The following is a 25,520-nucleotide window of genomic DNA, read 5'->3' on the forward strand; positions in this document are numbered from 1 at the left end:
GGAGTTTTTCTTCTGCAAGACAGCTTTCCAGCTCCTGCAAGTTGTGTTGGCTGGTTGAGCAGACAGCTCGTAGCGTGCTACCTGATGATTGGGGGAAGTGTATTTAGTTAGCAATGGCCAGTCAGCCCAACTGCTCCATACATGTTGAAGCAGCTGTGCCTAGTAGGACCTGCAAGCTGGGCTGTGAGCATCAGCTGCTGAGGAGGGGTATGTTATCTTTCATTGAGATGTACTCCTGAGTCCAGTCAGCCCTGCAGTCACAGAAAACATCCTGGCCACCATAATAGTGTGTGCTGTGTTGTGGGGACAAGTGGCCAAGGGAGGTCAGGGCTAATGCTTTCAGTGGCAGCCTGGGCTGGAAGTGGCTGCTGAACAGCAGCCTAAAGGCTTTTGCTTTTTTCTTCACCATTGATCTCATGGAAAACTGGTTCAGGGAGCTGATCCAGCCAAAACCCGTGCAATAAAATTTTAGGTGATTAGTTTTCAACTGGATGAACTCCCTGAGCTGGCTCAGTGTGCGATTGAGTGAGTGCCAGTGGCACCTCAGGGGAGGGGTGTGAATGCATGAAAGGGGGCGTGAAAGCTAAAAGACATCTCCATCTGTAGATCACTCCTAGAAATGTGCCTTGGGATGAAACTCCTCAATAAGGTTTTATTTGCATGAGTGGAAGGTGCATGGTCAGGGCTCTGCTAGATTTGCTGCTCAGATGAGTGTTGTCTAGAAGGTGCTGTGTGATAGCCAATGTGCTCTCCCTCCATCTTCATTTACCTGCCTTGCCCTTTGGTACTCCACCAGTCTTGTGGTTTCCAGTCTGAAGCTGCTCAACTTTCCTGTCCCTCCACATCTCACCACCAGAGATCTTGGGCTTTTTGAGGTTGGATGCAGCTGAGGGCAGCAGTGTTGTCTGGTGCTCCTGCTGCCTCCTGGTCATAAATGCCAGATAGTGCTTTCTCCCATAACACCTCAATCTAATGGCAATATTCAATTTAGCTTTGTATAATAAGTGACCTGAAGCATTTGCACTTCAGGGAGCCGAGGAAAATTCCTTTGAAAGTTTGGAAGGAAAACTGCTCAGATGTAAACTCAAGCTCCAGGAACACCTGAGCAATACTGAGCTATGTGCTCAGGTAACTGTGCACTCAGGCTCTGGTTCTCTGCTCCCCAGAGTTACTACTGCAGGAGGCAGGACTGCTGTCTGGGCCATGTTTGCACAGGCATCAAATGCATTTCTCTCTCCTCTGGATACCCAGAAAAAGAAACCTGTTGAGCACTTTGGGAACTCTCACAGCCAGATGTTGGGGGACCATGGGAGAAAGGCAAGGGGCATTGGGGAATACTCTGGGCAGTCAGCTGAGGTTTACACACTCCCGTTTCACCAGCTGGCTTGAAGTGAGGTGGGTTCCACAGTGAAATGAGCTTTACTGTGAAACAGGCAAGGTTTGTCATCCATTGGCCTGGTCCCAGAGAAGTCAGGGGCAAATCTCTTTGCCTACTTATTTTCGAAGTTACTACATCAGTTGGAGGCTCAGGCAGTTTATTCAGTGCATAAACTGAATCCTAGTGGCTCCCCAGGGAGCAGGATGATAACAACTTGTGGAAAATGTCTCTCCCTTTATAAGTGTTCATAGAAGTTTTTGACTAACTGATTTTTCTCTTCCTGCCCGTCCAGGCAGGCACAAGCTGAACCACCATCTGGTCTGCCTCACCTCCCTGCCCGCCCCTCGCGTGCCGGGATTTCTTCCTTCCTGCTTGGGATTTTTCTTCTTTTTTTTTCTTTTTCTTCTTTCCATTCTCCGGCAGCAGCTGTTGGGAGAACAAGCCCCAAGATCCATCTGGTCCTTCGAGCTTATCAGGCTGTGTCTTTTCCCAACAAAGCAGCAGTGGCCATGCTTTCATACAAGAGTTACATCATATAACAGCAACTTGCCTGAAAAGCAAACTGCCTTTTATTTGCTTGTGCTGCCTTTCTCCCTTTAGAATTGCAGCCACAGCCGAACCACAATGTAGCCTCAGATCTGAGTCAGTCTAGAGGGCTGCTTTTCTCTTTCTGTTTCTGTTCTTTCTTTTTTTTCCCCCTTTTATTTTCTTTCCCTCCTCTACTTTCTGGAAGAGTTGGCACAGCCCTGTGTTATTAGGACATAAGCTAGCTTGTTCTAGTGGAATTTCCTGTCTGATTTTAATTTCCCCCTCTTTTTTTTTTTTTCTCTCCTCAAAGTGAGACAGAAAAGCTTTTTAATTGCACTGCCGTAGGTTGGCCTTTTGGGATATTATTATTCTTATTAAGTACTTCCTGTTGGGAGGTGGCACATGAGTAGAAATAACAAGGATCTCGGTGCAGTCAGGGCTTGTGGCCTCTTTGTTTGTTAATAACTGTCAGATTGGCAGCATCCTCAAAACACATCTTGGCCTGACAGCCTGGCAATTAAGTGATTTTCAAGACTCTCGGCATTTGCAGCTCACCTGTGGAATTAATAAGCTGCATTAGGCCTTTCCTTTTGGGTTTCTTTTCTGCCATTCAGTGATCATATCACCTCACCCAGCTAATACAAAGCTAGCACTAGTGGGAAAGTCTCACTCTGGAAATGCTCAGCATGGATGTAGGAACTCCTGATCAGGTATGGTGGAGTAGACCGGTACATCCCAAGTGGGATTGGCATCCTGCTGCTTCTCCAGCAGCAATGTGTGAGTGGAGCAGGTTTCCTTTGCAGTGGAAATGTGCAGTGCTGCTGTTTCAGATTTCATTGTGTCGCAAAGAATTCAGTGCTTATTTAGCAGAGAAAGGCAATTTTGATTTCTTTTTAATTTTCCAGGAAGCACAAATGCGCAGCAGTCCCTTTCAAATCTTTTTCAGCAGATATTGTTGAAATAAAGTCAAGGCATTTCAACTTCATCACTTCCATATTCTTGTAGTCTAAAATATAATAGATCTTAAACCATCTTAAACTTTTCTGTGCTGCTTCTTACAGAAGGTACAGCTACCCTCTAAAACATTAACTGATAAAAAAGTGTGCTGGCCTAAAGCTTCTCCCAGCTCCAGCTATTTGGGATTGAAGAAGGTGGCTGGTGGCAGCAAGGCTGATCAAGGGACTTTTCTAATTACTGCTCTTCAAAAAGCCATCAGAGATTTGGTGTTTGGGCACCCCACTGCGGGACTTCCTTGTGCTTGTGGGTTTCCTCCTGGCCGCAGGAGAGCTCTGCTTTCATCTTATTTACTCTTCCCAGAAGTATAAAAAAATAATGGTTTGTCCCCCTAAGGCTGCCACTTATCAGTAACCTGAAGACCCCAGGAATTCTTGCAGAATAATAGTTAATGCATTGCCTTCATGCACAAATGCTAATCTGTTTGAAAATACTTCTTTAGATCTGAATATATTCATCCCCCCACACCATTTTGAAATTTTTGGAAGTTTTGGGTACAGCCTATTTTGCACAACCAAATCGAGGACTTCTCATGTCAGCAGGCTTCAGAAAATTCATTTTTTCACCAAGAAGTGAAATGCCCCATTTTTGTTCACAGAAGAAAGGTACTGCAAATCCAGCTGCTGCATGGCAGCATGTTGAAGAGATTCCTGGGGTCCTCCTGTCCCTTCCAGCAGCAGCTGTCCCTGCTCCTTGGGTGGATGAGGCAGGAAAGCCCCTCATGATGAGTTTCAGAGATGTAGATAGCAACGAAGGAATTTCAGGGTTTGATTTTTTAACGACAATTCTGTGTTCTTATGGAAAATGTCAATGAACTCTTCAATTTTTAATCTAAATTTTCCAGTAGAGGGAAAGGCCATTTTTAGCCTCACTGTAATTGTTCCGTCTCTTTTGCCCATGAAAAGATGGACAGTTTTAATGCCCTTACCAAAGGTCAGGCAGTGCATGGGAGAGAGCTGAGTGGAGCTGCCAGGAACTTCAGGATGGGTTAGACATCGAGCTGAACAAGAATATCCTACTTCCATTAGGGCCTGAGTTCATTTAAGTGCGCTGTCTTCTTCTTGGGGGTGGGGAGGAAATTTATGGGCAAATTCCTTCAGTGTTGCCTCGAGTTGGCCACGGGGCTGCGGGGGGAGCTCTGTGATCTAATCTCGCCCCATCCCAGCTGCAAGAGCCAGCTCGCTCGGCAGCCGCCTGCCCGCCCGCCCGCCCGGCCGTCGGACACAGCCCGCGGCCCCGCGGCGCTGCCGGAGCTGGGCCGGGCTGAAACGAGTTCCGGCTGCACGGCCACCAGAGCCCTGAGCGTGCCTGCCATGTGCCGGCAGGGCCTGCGCGCTAGGCAGGCCTGGGTAAGGGCATCCCTCAGCATCTTCAAATGAATTTTTGTTGTTGTTCTTCCACCTGAGCTGAAGCAGTAGAATGAATAAACTTTGTAAGAGGATAAGCTCCTCTGGGCCATCCCCAAGAGGATGGATGCATGGTTGTTGTGATTGGGATGACTGAGAGGGGCATCCTGCCGTTTGCAGTGACTGAGGGAGATGTTTGATATCTTTCATGTATTTCATAATGGCATTTTATATGCAGTAACCCCAGGAATGGGCTTTATCCTGTGTCAAGTAAGTGTCCACATGTGCATGTGAAGTCTGTGTCCCTGCAGGGAGCTGCACAGGGAGCCCAGTGGCCCCTGGTTGTGTCTGTGGTAGTGAGGTGCATGCAGGGGCTCCAGCAGTGGAGAGACAAGCCTTATCCTCTGCTCCTCCCTGCACCCCGGCTTCTCTCAATGTGAAGTCACACTGACTCTGTCCTGCAGGTGCTTTGAGATGTCAGTACAATAATGCTTTTCAAAGCATTATTTTTTGTGATTTTATAGCTGAAGGGCAATGTGTTTTTCAGTATTTCTTGTTTACTTTTCACATATCTGCATCCCAGCAAGGCCCCTTCTCCTTCCAACTCTCCTACAGGGCATTTACCATTACTTGAGCTGTTTGCCCAACAGAAGTTAGTTGTGTGATCTTTATTTCTTATCTGAATGGGATGCTGTACCCAGCGTGCTGTTAAACTAAGCATGTTGTCTTCTCCAACATCCTGACATGCATTGTCTGAAAAACATAGTTTTATAAATCAGGCTACCACCATCTTTCTCCATTAGTTATGTTGTAAGAAGAGAAAACTTGTTCTGCATCCCTTTGGGTGGCAACAGCTGGCTGGATGTATTTCAAAGTGGTCTGTAGTGCCCGGGGCAGGAAAGAGATCTCCCCAGGTGAGCTGGTGGGGGCCTGCCTCCTGCTTCTCCTTGCTATAATGTTCCCAGTGGGCCAAAATGAATATTTCCTATTATTCTTCTTGTGTAGTTCCTCTTTTATTTTTGTCAAAGCCATTGAGCAGGTAATAAAACAACAGAATAATTAACAGTGATAATTGAAGTATGCTGTATGAAAACCAAACTAAATGCTAACAAGCCAAACAAAAGGAAAGTAGGCATGGTGCAGCCCTGTTTATAGGGCTGTCTGCTGGAATCATTATAGACGTTGATATAATAATACTGAGCACTTAATTACCACATCATTTTTAAAGAGCTGTATAAACATTAACCAAACCTCTGAGGTAGGGAGGTATTATTATCTCCATTTTAAAGAAGGGAAATTCTGACAAAGCGAGGTTAGTCAGTAATTTAGTGTTGTGAAGACAGGCAGCTGATGGGGCAGGAGTAGGGGTTGCAGCTCCTTCCACAATTTTGGAGACAGAAAAACAGAGCTGCTGAAGGACCTGGGTTTTTTTTGTGAAATGCATAGTGCTGCCATTCAGAGAAGGGGCACACTTACCCAGACACCTCTCTATGCTTAGAAAATTCTCGGATTGGTGTAATTAGCCATTGCATAAATATCTCTTTTTGAAGGAGGAATATGGTGTATTTCGCAAAGTAGCTAAACAACATTAAAGTCAATCTCTCAAAGAGGGGACTAAGAGGCAGCTACTGTAGCCTTGTATGTCTGTCCCTGCTCCTTCCCTTATTGATCTGAGTGGTGGTTCTGGGAATGGCTGTCCCTGCAAAGCCCTTAACATTCTGCATGGTGGTATATGACTTCATCTGAGGAGAATCCCACGGACGCATCAGCGTGATCTGCTCTGTCATGTTTCTGTGACCCAATTTTCCCTGTTCTTTGTCTCAGACCTTCCCTGACCCCAGGCCTATTATCCCTTCCAATAATTCACCCAGACCATTATTAATGGTGCATTAACTTTGGCTGTGCTTTCAGTGAAGATGTTTTTCTTGTGCTCATTCATTCGCTCAGCTCACTTAAACAGCTAGATCATTATTCTGGGGACGTCACACAAACACAAAAACATCTCCCTTGCTGACACCTACAGTCCTGCAGCGCTTTGCCAGAGGGGCGGCCATCCAAACACAACAGTGAAACGCCCAGGAGGGACTATCAAAGGGAGTCAAGTAGCCACACACAGACTCAGTGCTCGAGGCTGGGTTTGCCTCCTCTGCTCGCACACTAAGACTGTCCAGGGATGCTCAGAACTCACCAACTCTAGGAGAGCTCTGATGTGAGGGAAATCACCGCAGGAAAGCTAAGGAACAAAGCAGGGGCCTGTCTTTGCTGTTTCACAGCCACTGTGCTTGTTGGATGCCAAGATACACCTTGTTAATATATACTGTGGATGAGTAAAATTGAGACACTAAAACATGTAACATGAGAAACTAATGCTGCCTAAGATTTCTTTCTCACTTGATGCTTTGGGCTTCCCTGGGAGATTACTGAATGAAGAACACTTCATGTTTGTTGTACCTTAACCTTGTTCTTGAGAAAGAGATTGAGATTTGGACATCTGGGAGAAAATGTGGGCAGCAAGAAGGGCCTTTGCAGATATCTGTTGTTTCACTATTATTTTTTTCAAAGAAGCTGGACCTGGGAGAAAAAAAAAGAAGCAAAAGTTGTTGTAAGTTGCTGTGTCACACCGGGTGGCATCCCACCTTCCCCAGTAAGAGGGATTTGGCCTCTGACAGCACAGCTCAGTTCACCTGTGGAAGTACTGGTGAAATCTCACAAGCATCCTCTGGGACATGCCTTTCCCATTTTTTCTGTCAGTTGCTTGTGCACAGCTGCTAATGACACTGCAGTGACAGGAGAGTGTGAGCTGGTGTCTGGAAAAGTTTTTTGCCTGCTAACACAAATCAATACAGTACCCCAGGGCTCTGAAGCTTTTTAGAGATAAAGTTGATAAAGTTGCAGTTTCTGCCTGCTCTAACTGAGGTTCATTGGTGTCCTGCTCTTGTTTGACTATGTAGACTTGTGCAAGTTATTTTACATTAGCCTGCTTCAGTCCCTCTCAAGTTAAAAAACAGCACTGTTTTTCAAATGCATGTTTTCTTCCCTTCCTAAAGAGAGGTGAAGATTTGTTACTCTTTGCAAGGGATCTTGTGATCCCTTTATGAGTGCTGTGTCCCATGCATCATTGACTCCATAGGAAATCAAACCAAAAGGCATGTCAAGAAATCAGAATTTGTGTTCCCTCTTTTATAAGATACCAGTTTTTATGGGATCTTTTTTGCAAATTTGTTGAGAAAAGCACAACAGGTACTGAATTATCCAATGATATTTTACATTTTCCTCGACAAATTACTTAAACTGTTGATTGCAAAATATTGTGCACTATTTCTGATGGCAAAGAAGCCTACTTACAGGCTGGACTGCTTGTTCCCCCAGGAGACTGTGGGACACCCATAGAAAAGCTGTATATTTTTTAGCCCATATGGTGGCCTGTACAACTCACATGTGCTTCAGATAAAGCAGGGGGAGCCCAGTACATTCTGTGTGGTACCAAGGGTGTGTGGGGGGCTTTTCAGGGTCTCTTCCCAGCCAGTCTTGGCTGCAGCATAGCAGTTGCAAGTGGCAACTTCTTTAAGTCCTTTCCCAAGAGCTTTCTGAATTGTTTTTGTCAAAGCAAACTGCAAATGAAACCCACTTCAGTGCCGTGGGGTCTGATTTCTTTTCTTCTTTCTTTTTTTTTTCTTTTCAGCAAATGTGTGTAAGCTGAAGTATTTGGAATAGAAAAAGCTTGCTAGACCCTTCCTAATTCTCACTTTTGAGCTCAAGAAAGGTGCTGCTATGAGGGATGTCAAAACAGCTCCTTTGCTTGCTATGCAAACCCATATAGGCAGTCTTGTTTCTCTCGAAACACAGACTTATCTGTAGAGATAATCAGAAGCCTGCATCATCCTCAAGTAAGGGCTGTTTGTGATGCCTACCTCCCTGATTCCTGGGATTTTCAGCAAACGGACATCCCCTTTAAACCTGCATTTCTGCCTCCTATCTTTTCACTTTGAAGCCAGAGGGTTGGCTGGCCTTTGAATAGACAAGGATGAGAACACAGCAGTGGGAGGTCCGTGTCTTGCTCATAAACCTTGGCCAGAAAATCGGCTCTGACAAGTGGGGACAGGTAGCAGCATCTTCCCCCTTATCAAATGGCACGGCGGAGCAGACACATTCCTGCAGGAGCCCAGTGGGGTGGAAGGTGGGGCCTCCTGAATGTGCCTTGTGCTCTGCTTCACCAACTTGGTGTAGAACTGTGTTGTTTCTGTGCAAAACACCTTGTTCTTTCATTGTCCCTGCCCCTTGCGTGCTGCTTTTGATGTGTTCTTTGGCTTTCTCTTCTTTCAGCAGAACCTGGAGAAAATGTTTATCTGTGGTTGCAGTGCTTGGGGACTTTTGGAGGTGCTATGTCATGCCTTTGCACCTCAGACTATTGTATTGCATGGCTTGGTACAGCCCAACCTTTTCCTGGGGAAAAGCTTTCCCCAGGCCTCCTACAAAAATTTCCCTCCCTCTTGTGTAAAGCAATCATCATTAGCTCTAATTGGGCAGCTTTGGGGTTAAATCTACAAAGATTGCTTGGGTTTGGTAAATCCTCTGCCACTGCAAAGCAGATAATGCTAAACAAAAGATTGCCTTGATTAGATTAAAGTTGGCAAATTCATTGCCCTAATCATCATATTGCCCTTCCCGTGGCTATTCAGGAATACATCACCGTAACTTACTTGAAGTAATTGAATATAATTGTCTTTTTAACTCGTATGTGTAAAACATCCATCTTTGTTAACAGCATGTGTTGCTGTCCTGCTGCCAGCTCACAGTCCTCTTCTGGAGGGGTGGGAACAAGAAGCAGAGCCAGGCTGACGTTTATGAATTGGTAGTTGATTGCCTATAAAACCATTCATTATTTCTGACCAAGCACCTGGAAGAGAATAAAAATGAACAGCACCAGCCACTGGGGCCCGTAGGCTTGGCTGGTGCTCCCAGGCAGGGAAGCAGAGGGGAAGTCATGAAGGGGAGTGTTGCAAAGGGATGTCAAAAAAACCAACCCTTTCCCTTGCCCTTAGTGGCAGCAAAGCACAGGGCACATGCTGGGGTTACAATTGGGAGTGTGAAGCAGATACCCAAGGCAGAGGCATTGCTGAGCTTCCCATGGGCAAAATAGGTTGAAATGCTAAAAACAAACCAAGAGTACAGTGGGAAGGAGGAAGTTCATGGAAATTTTTTCTCCCATTAATAATCTGAGGTGTGAGGAGGGAGAAATTCTCTTCAGATGTCAATTTTATACCAACAGATAGCTAGGAAAGGAGGCCAGGCAGCAAACAGCCCGTGTTTCTATTTCCCAGCTCTCCTGAGTGACAAGGAGAGACTCTTTTAGCACAGAAATTTCCAGTATTATCTCAGCAATCAATCATGTAGAAATGCATAGGTACAAAATAAAACATAGCTGGCCTGGCTTTTAAGAGATTCAGTTTGACCTGTTTTTAGTAGTTTTATCATTATTAATAAATTAAATTGCCCTTGGGGACAGGTCAAAGGATTAGAGTGACTCCACATCGTTAAAACTCAGCGGCGATGTCCAATACAGTTTCAGCCCAGGTCAGCTCTCACTTTCCTGCACTCTAGGGGATTAACTCAGCCCCAGACCTGTCCATTAGAGGCACAATGACCATCCTATTTTGGAAGGTTGCTAATCTTCACCTGTAGGGATGCCACCAGCAGCACTTGGGTTGATCCCAGGACCACAGGAGTTTTCTTGCTTCTTTTGGTTTATTTGCATAAATATGGGGTGGGCACTGCAGGAAGCCCAGCCTAGGGGCTCAGGCTGGAAGAGATGTTTGTGTTGTTTGCCACTGGATGTCTGTGCAGGGACAGTTGATATTGTGACCATGCTTTGTATGTGATGATGTAAAAGCTCAACTCCCTCTGGTCCCCACAGCAGCCGTAGGTCGTGGCAGGGAACAGCAGTGTCCCTAGGGAGGAGGACAGCAGCTGTAGGTGTCTGCCAGCCTAGGTTGGAGTCAGAGCTGAGCATGGTTTGGGGAGACCAGAGGTTTTACTGTGCTGTATGAGCAGGGGATAGGGTGTGACAGCTAAACTCTCGTGTATTTTTGATCTGGAAAAACACAGCTTGCCTCTTAAAATGAAGAATTCCTACAAGTGCCCTTATGTAACAGATCGTCCCTACTCAGGACACTTAAAGGGTGAATCTTCCTCCTGCAGAAGCAAATCCTGAAGGATCCAAGTTCATTCTCTCCCTGAGCTGCTTTTGGGAGAGGAGGGGAGGGGGGCAGAAGCGGGGGAGGTGGTTAACAGTTACTCTACTGTGTCCTGACATTAGGCAAACTGCAAAAATGCTCCCACTGTATCAGGTAGTGTGAGGTGCCAGCCCTTTGCTGGAGCACGGAGAGCAAGTCTGCTGCAGAGCCCTAAATACTTTCCACCCCGACTACCTTAGCTTAACGCCTTTCAGCAGAGTTGGCAGGAGGGTTGTTTTTGTGTAGTCTCTCACCTCTCCCAGCAGCCTGGCTGACGCGCCTGTGCCGCACTGTGCTCAGGGATTGAGCGTTGCAATGGGAGTAGGAGCCGCAGATCCTCTCGCTGATATGCCGGGAAAGACGTATATGAGGATTACACGCAGGCGTTGTGCGAGGGACCCACGCGGAGCGCAGCCCCACCGGACACAGTCGGCGTAGCGCTGGTGCAGCTGGAGTCACAGATGCAAAAGGCTGAATTTTAAGTCTTTTGTAGAAAAAGAGTTTGGCATTTCTGAAGTTTGCTGAGCAACAGCAAGAGACTTGGCCCAAGCCTTGACACTTTGGTTTTGGATGGTGCTTCCCCAGTCTCCAGAGAGATGGTACCTGTCGTGGAGGCAAGTTACAGTGAAATACCGAGCACAGGCTGGGTTTTGAATTGCTCACTTAGGAGGTTGGGTTTGTTTTATTTTTGGTCTCCAGCTAGACAGAAAGGCCAAGAAGCCAGAGAAAGAATGGTAAAACCTGCAACAATATTAAGTAATCTTTAATGAAGAACTTCTGACTGTAAAGGCAAAGCAAGACCAGCCTTTTATCTTTAAACTGGTCGCTGCCACAGATGTAGAAAGGGGCATCTTTAGAGACGCGTGGAGCCCTGTCGGAGGGCGATTGTGCGGGATCGCTATTGCGGTTGTGCGGTATCGCTGTCGAGACTCTGCTAATTCTATTTCTTTCTCTTGCTTCTGTAATTTTAGCAGGAAAGGCCCAGGCGGCCAGGCAGTATTGTTGGGGGTGGTGAGGAGAAATAACCTGATGAATTTTCCATCAGCTCAACTCACTCAAATATTCTCGCCGTTAACTTTTGGGGTCAATAATAAATATTAAAACCTGTAGATTTAATAAGTCAATGTAGGTGTTCGCTGCCTTTTGAGACCACTTTATCTTTCCATCAAAGATGAAACAAGCTTCTCAAATGAATAAAAAATAGGGCCTCAAGTGATTACAAGTGAGAGCAATTTGAGCTCCTCTCTCAGAACCTGGCAGTAGGCACTTCTGAGCCTCTTTTGACTGCCTAGACATTCTGCTTTAGCGCTGCTCTTGCTGTTATATTTTTAGGTAAATATTTCCAACTTGTGTGTACAGACCTTCAGGAACAGTGTTTGCTGCCACTCCAGGCTTGAGGGACGATGCAGGTCTGGATCCCACCAGGCTCTGTTGAGGCTGATTTGCGTTGCAAGTCTAGTTTTCCTTGGTGCTTGCTATAATCTCCTCAAGTTCAAAGAGCGCTTAGCTGCTTGTCTTTGTCAAAAACCCTGTTGGAGATCTTTTATGTCGAAGATGTAGGATTTTTCCGCATGACTTTGATTATTTATTCATTCCACTTCTCTGGTGTATGATAGCGCTGATATCATGAAGACCCCTTGTCTTGCACTGCTCTTGCTCTGAAATTCATGGAGATTTAGTGCCTTTGAAATTGTTTTAAAAGGGAAGGAAAAGTTTTTGAAGTCCCTTTTTTTTTCTTCTATTCCCCATAACAGTGCCGCAGCACATTTTTCCGGCCTTCCACGCTCCTTTGCCAATTGACATGCGCCACCAGGAAGGACGATACCATTACGAACCTCACTCTATCCACGCTATCCACGGGTAAGTCTTACACCTCCACTCCCGTGCCTCACTAAAATGTCAGCCACCTGCAGTATTCCAAATCCCACTGCTAAAGTTCCTGGGACTTACGGCCCTTCTGGCAGGCTGGCCCTACTGGCCACCCTCCACCTCATTGTCCCCATCAGTGACGATACTGACCTGCCCAGCAGGAGAGTTTTACAGCTCTGTTAAGCTGACAGAAGTGCCCTATAGCAGCAGGATGGGAGTATAGGGCTCCTTTGTCATTATCCAGCTCAGCTCCAGGGAACAGGCTTGACTTGTGTTTTTGCACCCGCTGTGTTTCTCGCATCGTGCCTTGCCTGGGTCGTTTCTGCCACCATCTTGGCAAAGACCCAGCGCTGCTCCCTCTCTCTGGAGACCTTGTGTACCATTCCTCCCTGCCTGCCAGTTGTGGGGATGGTGGCAAAAGGCTGCTGGGAATGCCGTAATTCAGTTTGATTTCACTGGACAACAGCCTGATTGGGCTGGTAGCATTTTCTAAAAGCAGTCATAAGTCAGGTTCTCATGGGGGTGTCCATGTCCACCCTGGAAGGGTAGAACTCTGAGTTTTGGTGGTGACCTTCTCATGAAAGCCTCCTCTCCCTGAGGCAGCTGATGGGCAGTGAGCACAGAGACTGGTCAGGGGCTACACCCTGAGAGGGGGGGGGTCATGGTTAATCTCTTCATCCAGGGACGTTACAGCTCAATAGTTCTTGATGACTTGAAGGAGATGTTTACAGAGAGATCTGTTTTCACCTCCTGTGCATTTTGATCAGGGCAAGGAAAATGGAGCCAGCAGGGATGTGAGCAGTGATTCTAGTTATAGTGGGGCTGGAAATGTTTCTTCTAATCCCTGACATGCACCTTTCCCATGAGAGGTGAGGAGCAGTGTGATGGGGCTGGCAGTGCCATGGCCATCCCAAAATCCTTCAACCTGCAGCTGTAACGCAGGGCTCAGACATTGGCTGAGGGACAGGTCCCAGAGCACTGGCTGTAGGGGAACCACTGAGGGCCAAAATAATTTTTCCAAAACAAGGAAAGAACAGCTAGGGCTCATCATTTAAAAAACTCTCATTTGATCTCCTGGAGTCCTGTTGCAGCCTTGCTGTCTGGCCAGGGGCTGTGCTCACCCAGGTTTGCTGGAGCTGTTAGTGGAGCTGTGCTGCTTCTGGATAGGTGTGAGCAGGGGAACAGACCTTGGGAAGCAAGTAATGCAGACAGCAGCAGCCAGATCTGTGGAGCCCCACAGCTACCACAGCTTTATTCTGCTTCCAAAATACTGCAAGAAATAAATGATAGGGCATTCGCCCGGATCCTACCAGAAGACAAGTCATTGTCTTTTAGTCTGACAGTCAATTTGACTGGATGTTTAAAGGGGCAGAGCAGCTTCTTCCATGCTGTGTGCAAAGGGGAAATGACAAAGCAAGTTGCTAACATGGGAACTGGGGGGGATTAGGGAGGCTGCATGAAATAGTTCTGGTCTTTCATGCAAAAATTGTAGAAAAAAAAGACAGAATAATAACTTGCTGGGAGATAGTTATTAAGCCAGAGCTCTGGCTAATAAAGCACGTATGGAAGAGGGAGATATTCAAAACAGTGGTTAGAAGAGAGGCTGGCAGATGTCCTGATGTTTGTCACAGGTTATTTGTGTGCCCCAGTCCGTGTTCCCCTTCAGTTCTCACAAGGAAGTTGGGGGGCACTGCACATACTCTGGGGCTCCACAGCAGTTTCTATAGTGGGGTCATGTAGCAAGGTCTTCTACAAAATGCAGCTGAGAGCTTGCCACTGATGCTACATACCTATGAATCATAACCCTAGTAACCCCAGTATTTTTTCATATTGGCTTTGTCCAGCTGATTGACCCTGGCTAAGTGTACAGCCCTGGCAGATCAGGTTTCAGTTCATCTGCACCAATATTAATAATTTACTGTGTTAGCAGTTGCCACATTTGTCTATCAGTGGACCAAGCATATTAGTATTTGGGTGGAATTGTTGGCAAATACCTGTTGCATTTCTTCTTTGGGATTCCTCTCCTTCCCAGCAGCTCATCTCACAAAACTGACTTGCGAGGTATGGGAGAGAAAACTTGGTTGCAGGTAAGAGAAAACATACTCCTCTTTGAAGCTACCTGGGCACTGCACTGAAAGGTGCCTTTGTGGCTGGGGATGCTCCAAAGCTGCCAAGTGCTTCTAGGCTGTGACAACTTTCTAGGGTCGAGGGAATGCTGCTTCCATTTGTTTGTTTGTCAAGAAGTACCCTGCGCTACGGCACAGCCATATTGGGAAAATTCTCTGCAGCTGTGGTCTCAGTCCTTTTTCCTCTTCAGATTTTATCTGCCAACATCTTAAAATCATGTATTGCCCTTAACTCCTCTTGTTTTTTATTCTATATCTCTTTTGTCTTTCTTCTCTCTCCTCCAGTCTCTGCTCTGGAGGTCACACTGTAGCGCTCACCCTCCTCGCTGGAGGATGTCCAGTGTGAAATCATCCAGATACGGTGGTAGACCTGGGCTAGAGCATACTTGGTGGTTGCATGGCTCCTGTCCAGTACACTGGACAATTTATGCCATCAGCTCATTCGGGCTGTTGTCCAGTGAAATCAAACTGAATTACGGCATTCCCGGCAGCCTTGTTCAATACTCTGTGGGCACAGATGAGCTTCTAGAAGTTTGTACTTCATCCTGATGGGGCAGAAATCAATCCTTCTTGTTTCAAAAGTAAACAACTCGTAAAAAAACCCCAAGGGCATATGCATATTCTCACTCTAGAAAATTATGGCAAATGTTTGGAAGAAAAATTGCGTCACTGAGTTTTGGCTTTATGATTAATGTGATGGGTGCCTGACAGAGAGCCCCCAATTCATCAAGTCTATATTCTACCTGTCTGCTGCCTTGACAGTACCAAATTTATCTAATTATGTGAACGTTGCACGGCAAATTAAGTGCAGTCTCATTTGTTGCTAACTATGGGGTCTTATTATCTGCCTGCTGTATTATGTCAAAGGTTTGTTTCCTGATTGCTCGATGTGACCTGGCAGTGCATTCCCCTTCATCACTGTTTGCATTCGGCCTAATGAGAGCATACGTTATTTTATCTCAACTGGAGAGAACTCATCTGCAAGGCTCTCTTGAGCAGAACCACCTGTGGGACCCTTTGCTTGGGAACACAGATGGGAATGTGAAAAACTTGAGTAAAAAAGGACCCCCTGTGCCAAGATGGGCCTGAAAGACTTGCTGTGTTTCTCCTCAGTATTGTCATTCCTGGTGTCTCAGTGATTTTCTTGTTAAGCAGCATGACAAATAATTTTCAGGACATGAGTCTTCTTCTAAACCACTGAGGATTTATTACATATGTCCAGAAGCAGATTATGTTGGGGTTTCCTTGAATTCTACTTTTAGAGAATTGTTTTGGTGTTTCTCCAGTCATTAGGACAACCCACTTTTCTGTACAACCACTGTTGGTTTTACTTGTTTGATGGTGAATTTTTTAGACATCTTTAATATTTGGACTTTTTTTTTTCTTGGCATGAACAATAATTTGACAGAATTGTGGTGCTTTCTTGGCTTGTCTAGAAAAATAAAGTGTCTCATTCAGATGATTGTCCTGGATTGCAATGATAGTGTGCCTGTGGTAATATGGAGGATAGAGGGAGAGGCAGGATTGGAGTCCAGTGGACATCGTAAAGAATGCAGTGCAGAATGGAGTGAGACTGAATATGGGATGAAATCTATTCCAAGAATGTAGAACTAGAGCAGAATGAATAGAAGAAATTGTATTGGTGCATAAAAATGGTATGAGCCAACATTTCCACAATATAACATTCATTTAACAGTAAGTAATACTACAATACTCAAAGGCTAAGAAAAGACAGAAAAATAAATTTGGAGGTTCTGCGTTATTCTGGAGATACTGGATCAAATTACAGAGCCACATACTCTTTCTTCTCTCTGATCCTCTCTTCCAGAGCACAGGATGGCCCAGGCTCTGTGGAAGAGCAGTGGTGGGTCTTACAAGCATTTTCTGCATGCAGCTTTTATTGATTTGTCAGAATTGCACTCTTTGCTGCAGGTTGTAGGTCAGCATTATTTGAGCAAAAGTCATCAGCCAGGTGTGTGCAGGCTCAAAGCTGAACCAGAGAAATTTCACTTCCTAAGTTAGTACAGGTCCTTTTCTAACAAAAGGGGTGTTTTGTATTTTAGTGAACTTCTTCACAAAAACCTAATGCACTGGGGCCTGGTCTCTGCTCTAAGCTAAGGGGACAGCATCAGCTTTGCAAGACCAAGCCCTTGACTAAAGAGGAAAGTTGCTGGCAGATATGGAAGGTGATTACATGCTTACCTGTGTTTTATTATTATTATTTTTTAAATCACAACAAAAATAACTAAAAACTCCTTAGCTCAGCTTAAAAGTCCCTGCCAATGCAGGAGCCTTTGGGGCTAACCTGAGTAAACAGCATGCCTAGGCTTGACACAGCAAGAAGCTTTTTAACAGTAGCTCCTAAACTGTGGTTAAAACCCATCAGGCATTATGCACTGTAAAAAACAAAAGCAGCCTTGTTTTTCTGCCAACATCCTGGTGGTGTTTTAGGATGCAGTTCTGACATTATTTATTAACAAAATATTGTGTTACTCTTCTGTGCAGACATAAAAATAGTAAAAACACCCCAAACCCTGCGCTGATAATCACAAATTCCATGGAATTCATTAGGATTGAATTATCCTAATTCATTAGGATTGAATTATCCCAAAGACCTAAACATAGAGATGACTCCATCTCCATGATAATGTGGAGTTGCCCTTATTTTCCCTCTGGTCGGGATTTTATCTCATTTAATCAAGGATATTCCTCCATTTCCCTGAAATCTTAATATATTATTGCAGATTTTTCCTGATATCCAGCCTACACTTTTTTTCTTTATCTGATTTTATTACCCCTCCCTGTTGAAGTTTGTTTCCTTTTTACTGTGTTAAAAATTACAGAATACTTTTTCAGGACCAGTTAAAATGTTCCTGAGCTGTTTATGCAGGGTGATTCACAGGCAGAGGAGTTGACTGTTAAACTTTTCATCATAAAAAAACTATGTCTCAAGTGTTTACAAATATGCCAAATTTAATGTCAAACCCAAGATTTTCCATGTTTAATATCTGTTCCAGTCTGGTTCTCTCTTTCCTTTGTTGTTTTTTGTGAGATTCAGCCAAGGGAGGCCAAGTGGGGTTAAGGGAAAATATGTTGTTTAGCCATACAAAAAATAATCATCATCATCTTATAACTGCTTTTAGAAACACCAGTGTCTCTTGCTTTAGAGCTGGAATTTTTTATTGTCACAGATGTGCCTTTTGCTGCTCCCATTCTACAAAAACACACACAAAGTCCCATCAATTTTGCCAGATAGGAATCCTTTGAAAGGTCTTGCTTCCAATACATTCATTGAAGGGATGTCAGAGTTTTGCAGTGAAATTTTCCGACTGCCCTGTGGCCCTGACCACGCTTCAGCTGAGCCTTGCCAGGGCTTACCTGATGGTGCTCCCCGTTCCCTGCTGAGGCCTCTCTGCCATCCCTTCCATCCAGGGGTATTCCTGACTCTGTGGAAGAGAGGAGTTTGCAGAGAGTGCTCTGGAAGCTGCCTTTGTGCAGTATGAGGTGTGCATAGAGTGCCTTGGGTTACCCTCCGTGGGGCACCAATGCCCAGGGCTGCGGCTGGGTTTGGTCATTCCTGCAGCAAGGATGCCTCTCAGCTGAGCCACTGAACGTACATACCAATAAAACCTCTGTGTTTTCATATTTACTTTGCTACTGGAGTAGAAAATCTTTGGCAGGTCATGATTGATGGTACTGTGCTGCTTAGGAGACAGAGCGAGCTCCCTCCGGAGTCAAAGCAAACAGCTGCTCAGAGAGGCCTTCTTACGTGTTTTGCAAAGTTTTACAACTTTCACCAAATAGATACATTGCTCATTTGGGAAACAGGTTTGGGGGCTCCCACATCCAATTTATTCTGTCCCCTTCTTTCCCACATGCTTCTTTCATTTATTTAAGAAAATCAGAATGTGTAAGTTTTCAATGGTTTGCAGGGTCTGGTCCCCTCCAGAAGGCTGGTTCAAACCTCTCCGTGATCTGTAATTAGCAGGAGTCTGGTGCTTTGAGGTGGCTCTTTGGTAACCTACAGGAGGTGATTTGGGGGACTGTCAGTTCCAAGATTAATACTTGATGGTCACTTGATCTCCATCTCCAGGAGACCACAGATGAAATACTAGGCTTCGGCTGTCATGTTCTGGGAGCTGGAAAAATTACTTTAATTCTATCTGTGCTTTATTTTCCTCATCTCGAAAATGCTGTCAGAGTAATACTCATCCTTTTGATATCTGAGAGCTAAGAAAAAGATTCCTTTGGCTTCCAAGATTGGTCTTGTAGCCATTTTCAGGCACCAGGGAAGAGGTACACAGCGCTACCTGCCTGTGCAGAAACTGAGAAGCTACGTGCCTAACTTCTGGCCTCAGTGGGAGGACAGGCTGATCAGGTCTTTGGGGAATGGGGAAGGCGTAATCCAAAACACTGATCAGGGCTAGTATGTTTCTGGAGGCTTTTCCTGTCTTATAAACTATTCTGCAAAAAACCAAACCAAAACACAAACAGACAAATAAACAAACAAAGCCAAAACCAAACCAATGCAATACAAACCCCCACAGCTTTCTCTTTTGAATCTTTTTTAAATTGTTCAAGCATATTCCATTATGAGAGAGATTTACACATCTGTGCTGTTCTTTAAATTCAAGATAGTTTTGTCATGTGCATTTAGTTAAATAGCCTTCAGAGTACTTTGAGTAACTGAAACCTGAAGTCCAGGCAGACCTGAAGGGGAGTGGTTTCAGATTCACTAAACTATGCAATGAAATGCAGATTGGGCTTGGAAATGTGTGGGCTGGATCTCCAGTTGCTGAATGCTGTGACATGAGGCTGGAGTGAGGGGCTTGGGTGAGCTCAGATGGAGCTGTGCCTATTCACATTTAGCGAAGATCTGGGCCACCGAGTTGCTGGTGCTGTGAAAAACTGCACCTCTAATTTAGCCTAATCACTGCCAGAAGTTTAAAAATGGCTAAGAGGTTTTAGTACTGAGAACAAAAGCATGATCTTTGAGGTCTTTTATGTAAACCTCTGGCATGTGTTCATTTAATATGATGTCACTCTGTAATCCACCATTGCTTTTAAATGTCATTCGCAGAGCTTCATGTCAGCGAGTCTTAAGTGATAATCCCTTTGCTTACCTCACTTTATAGTAGATTAAAAGTGACTTCATGCTTCCACCTTATCCGCTGTTAAGCCTGTGCTTTAGGAAAAAATTATTTGAACTTTCTTTTCCTGCTGCTTTCTAAAGAGTTTCTAAACAGAGGGTGTGTGTCTTTCAGAAGCTATCTCAATGGGATTGCCCATTCTCCACTGCTTTCAGCATCTGTGGAAATGGATAAATGTTCGGTGCCAACTTCCTGCCCTTTTAAACTCCAGTGTTCTGAATTTGTTTCTCAAGTTTTCTCTCAGCTAAATGGGGAGCACTGCCCTTCCTGGCCTCTTCTTTTTCTTAATCCTAAATAAATCACCTCTCTAGATGGTATTTCGCCTCTCACCAGCTTCTTGTAGTCATAAAGACAAGAGATGCTAAGACTTGTTGCAGTGTTCTCCTCCTTTGTAGCACTTTCTCTTGTACGGCACAAGGGTCTGTGGGCTCCCCCTTGTATCTCCTGGTCTTGTATCTCTGGGTTGAACTTTTACTCTATCCCGTAGCAAATCCTTTCTCAGTATTTAAAGCTCTCCATGCAGTTCACCTTTCTGGTCCACCGTCCTTTTTTTCTCTCCCTGAATTTCACCCTCCTGCTGCTAGCACACCTCCTTGTGCAACACGTCCCTCCAGATATTTGCTGCATGTTGTCATATCCTCCCTTCTCTAATGAACTGGCCAGGCTGCAGCCTGCAGCATATAGTCAAATATCAATCCACTCAGCCTCCTCATTTTCACTGTGTTTCTCTGAAATCCTTCCAGTGTGTGTGAAGATAAATGGACAAAATGCATCCATCCCATTGGCTTGTGGAATGAAGCCTGCGGCACATCACTTTTCAGGTGCTGGTTAATCTGGATTCCCAGCTACCAGTGGCCATGGGGAGCAAATTACACAGGGTGCTGAGAGATAAAAACTAATGGCAGGAACGCTGGCTTGTGATGTTGGCTGGAAGAAAAATGTAGGATTTTTAATGTCCATACAGAGCGGAAATTTTCAAATCTCATCCAAAAGTTCCCCCCACGCAGCAAAGAGCAGGGAAGTCAATTTACCCTGGATGGATGAAGGACTGAGTCAATTCTGCTGGGATTAGAACATGTGGTTCGAGGGATCCTAGGTATTTTGGGTCTGATTCTTGGACCACCCAGATGGCTGGGGGGAAACTTAAAAGAAAAATAGCATAGTGAAAAGGACCCTATTTGGCAGAAGTGTGGATCTGGATACCCTGCGTGCAGCTGACACCTTGCAGACACATCGGCACAAATCAAAGAGACTGCAGAACTGGGTGCTGTTACCCTGGCAAATCTCAGACCTGCACATCCCTCCCGTGGGAGTGCGTGTGTTTTAGCGGGCTTTCTAGAGCCCTGGCTCTGACACTAAACCACATAAGTATGTTTTTCTTCTGTGTGCCAGACCATTTTGAGAATTTGTGATTTTACACAATTTTCTGCCTTGGAGACTCTTGATTCCTGTTCTTTTATGTTTCACCATTGATATTAAATAGACAGCTAACAGCTAAAATTTAGAGCATTTCTCAAGGGTCAAACTTTTAAAAGTACTTGTGTTATTTCAGATCATAAATCCCAGTGTACTGGGTCTGGCTAATAGCATTTGAAAGTGGGTGTTGTGGGTTTCAAAATAGTGTTGACTCTTAGGTCTGGCTTGTCAAGTGCTAGTAATGCAAAGGCTCAATGGGTTTTTCAAACAAGCTGGATCCTATTTAAGGTCAAACTACTCCAACCTCTGTTGAAAATCAGGACACTAAAGCCATCTGTAGTAAAGGAGTTAAGTACCCAAAAATTCATAAAGTGGCTGGAGTGGAGTTAAGAAACACAGACATGTTAATGATGTGGTTTGTGCATACTTGGAGCCCAGTGTGCATGCCCAGGCCATGCAGCTCCCTCAGGATCAATGGAGATGTTTTCTGCCCTGTCTCCTCTCTGTTGTAGAAGCATGCACATGGCAAATCTCATGGGAGGATGTGCTGTGGAAAAAACACATTCAAGGTTTAGATGATATCAGTTGGCCAGGCTCCACTTCAAGAGCAAGTTTACTGCATTCCCTGCTCTCACTTCATTGGCTTATGTGGAGCTGGGTTTTGATATAATCGATGGTGGTAGCTGATAGTGAACCAGGAGAATGTGAACCTTTTGATGATTTTTTATAGCAGATACTTGTCGGAGGGGGCAGCGCCTTGGAGCATGGTAGGAGCTGTCCTTTTTCACCCCCTGGGCAGTAGAAGGACCTGTATCGTGGTTTCCTTGCTGCTGAGCTCATGCTGTTAGATTAAATGTGAGAATTAGGCTCCACCCCTGCGTTCTGCCCTTTCTCTGGCTGCAGTGGTGTGCCAGTGTTTCTTTTGCACGGTGGAGCCTCCTCACAGCAGGGTATTTCTTCCTGCACAGCTCATCTTATCTCTCTCTTACAACCTCTCCCTACTCTGCACACGTGAGCCAAAGTCACTTATATAACAGCACCTAGGTACAGCCAGGCAAGACTGAAAAAATGTGTTGGGGCTGTATAAAATGCAGTCACTGTATAAAATTCAGGCTGTATAAAATTCAGCTTTTTGAGTTTTAGTCTCTCAGGGAAATAAAAATGCGTTCTTAAATCCAGTAAGGGCCTTTGAGATATTTTCCTTTTGATCCTGTGAAAGCATCCTGGAGAAGAATTTGTCTTATTCCTTCTCTTGCCCCTTCAAAAGAGACTTTCCTAGTTTGGTTATGGAGCTACTTCCATGGCTTCTGATTTGCAAACCAGCTGCTGGACATGGTACCTGCTGATTGAATGCTTCATCTGAAAGCCTCTTAAGATCCCACAGAACAACCACACATCCCAAAGTACCACTGGTAGGGAAGTCGACGAGAGTGTGGTTAATACATTAAAAATAGGAAAGTTTCAAGCTTACAGCTGCATTAGGGTGATGTTCTTACATGCACATACTTGAAGGCTATTTGTCTTCACTGTGAGATAAAACACTTGATTTCATAGGCTGTCTTTCATTCTCACTCAAGTGAAGTAGGATATTTTACAAGAGAAAACTGCATTGTAGATGACAGAAAGCAGAGTGTAGAATGATAGGGAGGTGAAGGAATTAATGCATTCAGTCATCAAATCAGTAAATTAAAGGAAGATCAATCTAATGAGGACTAGCAAGAAGGAGAAGATTTGTAGAAGATACTTGAAAAGTATCTTCTTGAAGAGTATCATCTAAAAGATGAGTTGGTAATGCAGAGGGTCACACAGAAAGTGCTCTGGGCTAAAGAACTGTTTTTAAGCCTCTTCCTATTCAGGAGAATGTGTGAGTGTATGCTTAATTAGAAATGCCTGTTTAGGTCTGATGACTTCAGAGAAACTTTAATGAATATTCATTCACGTGCTGTCCTGAGGAGAGTGCTCTTCTGAAGATACCACAGAATAGAAATGTTTACTGAATTCTGCTTGTGTATTTGTGCTCTAAAATTAATTCACATTAGTAATTTTTCTTGTGTCGATATGAACTTGGCTGTTGACTTCAGACCTCTTACAGCAGTGGATTATTTGCTGGTATTCTCATGAAAGACTTCAGTTATGATTCTTTAGATGAATTTTGCAAAGTATAAGTCCACATTTAATGAAGAGGGACTCTAGAGCTATGGTGGTTACTTCCACACAGCGTTGCTGTGACTCCAGCATCATCACAGAGGTCCCAAAAGTGGTGTCAAACAGGCCAGTTTTGAGGAGTCCCGCCATGTTACCGTGCAGACAAAATATCCCAGTGTCAGCTTCCTATGATGACCAAATTTTCAAGGAATTACCAGTGTTTGAGGTGCTGCTTTGTGTAACTGATAACTACTCAGGTCAGACTGTGTTGGTGCTCAAGGAGCCAATGACATTTTCAGTTCCTCTGGCCTCTGAAATGAGGCCTTTGCTGCTGTTTTACCCTGATTACAAGGCACACATTCTGTGATGACATCTTATGGGGATCAAGGTACAGCATGAGAGTTGGTGTATTATAGGGATCAGGTCAAGGTGAATAATTCTATTTTCTATAGACCAGCTAAAAGGATTTTGCAGTTGGTTCCCAGGAGTGAAATCATATAGAAGTGATTTCTATTTTTCTCTTTTTTTCCTAGTCCTCCAGCCCAACTGATTCTCTGTTAGAAGTATTGCTAGGAAGTGATGGACAGTGAAGTATCTGCAAAGTTTTATCCAGTATATTTTGAATATTCAATAGTTACAACCTGTTTGTATATTGTTTCCAATAGAAGTCTCTAAACAGAAAAATAGTCATATGAAACCAGTTTCAGCAGACCCCAAACCACTTTATTCACTTGACAAAATAGTAGACTTCCAAAGTCAAATAGATTTCTAGCCATCTTTGGAAAAGAAATTGTACACAAACACATAACCCAACCACTTTTCAGGCTAGGTCAGAGAAACTCAAATCCTTGCCCAGGACATGAGATGTAAGAGACTAAAATGGAATTGAGCCAGCTTAGATATTTTAGAAGCCATGTCTTTTAAGGGTTCCAGAGGATCTTTACAGAGGACAAATACTGGACCTGGAGGCTTTAGTGGCTAGCAATGAAAACCACTTCATATTCCTCACCAGAGCAGCATCACATGGCCTTGCCTAGTGAATCGACGGAAAGGCATTCTCCCACCAACACCACTTCCTCCACGTCCTGGGGACTGTCTGCTCAAGGCTTGGCTAGGTCTTGACCTCTCTTGGCATACGAGATCTAAACCTGGTATGATTCCAGACTTCCCTCAGCCGCGTCTGGTTTGAATCCTGTCAGTGCCTGGATGAGTGTTACCACAAGAATAAGAATCTCTTCAAAGAGTTGTTTGTTTGTTTGTTTGTTTAAGAGATGACTTGTGCCAAATGTGAAGAAGGTAGGAGCTCTGTGAGCTGTAACTTCTTTCCCTTCAAGTCCTGATGTACTGCTGGAGCTTAGGATTCTGTCAACCTGGTTTCTTCCTTGCTTGATCCCTGCAGAGCAGGGTTTGCATTTCTGGTGAATTATGTGACGGTTTCTGATAAGGATGGATGGTGAGCAGAGACTTGGGTTTGATTTCTGTGCACATGTCACATTGCTTCAGGTATGTCACTCTGGTGCAGCATATTGGGTGAGTGACCCTTCTCAGGGTGACTCAGTGAGTAAATGGCACAAATTGAGGGACAGAAGATTCCATAAGGTGCCTTGTGCTGAAGAGCAGCAGATTGTGCTCCCTGCCAAAGTCTTGCAGTGGAAGCAGTGGTTTCCTATCCCTTCGCTTGGTTTTTGACTATGTTGCCAAACTGGACTTTTTCCAGGATCTGGTTTCTGTGATTGACTTCATTACTTTGTGTTCCATAAACCCAGCCCTTCCAGCTGTGTGTTCATTGGTGCTTTTCTCCCAGGCAGGGCAATTTTGTGGTTCACATATTCACCAGCAAATTTGCTGCAATCTATGAACTTGTAGTGCAGTAAGGATTTGTGTGTGCACATAGGGTGTGTGTGGTGTCTTCCTTGCTTAGCAGTGTAAGGTCTCAGTCTAGTCTCCTCCTCCTGTTACCATCCTCACTGGGTGAAAGCTGGGCTGAAAGTAATCTCCTGGCCTACAGTACACCATGGTCTGCACTCCCCAATCACATTTGAGATTCAATTGAAAGAGCCAGTGGTGTCCTGGAGGAAAACTTTGATTAAAATGAAATTGTAGACTTTTAGAAGCTGTTCTTGAAGGCTGAAGGTAGAAGGTGGACATGCAGCCCAGCAATCTGGCTTCTTGGGAGGTGTTACAAGAGCTTGACAAATATGCCTGTAAAAATCCATGTCTACAGTACCACAAGCTGCATTTGTTATTAATTTTTGACTTGTCAAACTTTTGGCCTCATTCACTGAACAGGAGAATGTGAGACCTTTCACGTGGGA

At 44.7% G+C, this 25,520-nt stretch overlaps 1 protein-coding gene across 1 annotated transcript in view; it reads left to right on the top strand.

The window, feature by feature from the left end:
• GLI2 (GLI family zinc finger 2) overlaps positions 1–25,520 on the top strand; it is a 136,542-nt gene that overhangs the window by 60,811 nt on the left and 50,211 nt on the right. Inside the window, exon 2 of the mRNA XM_066553486.1 lies at positions 12,254–12,359. Coding sequence (XP_066409583.1) covers positions 12,254–12,359 — 106 coding nt within the window. The remainder of the gene's footprint in view (positions 1–12,253; positions 12,360–25,520) is intronic.

This window comes from Molothrus aeneus, chromosome 7 (genome assembly GCF_037042795.1).
Source record: "Molothrus aeneus isolate 106 chromosome 7, BPBGC_Maene_1.0, whole genome shotgun sequence".
In the NCBI taxonomy this organism is placed as follows: Eukaryota; Metazoa; Chordata; class Aves; order Passeriformes; family Icteridae; genus Molothrus; species Molothrus aeneus.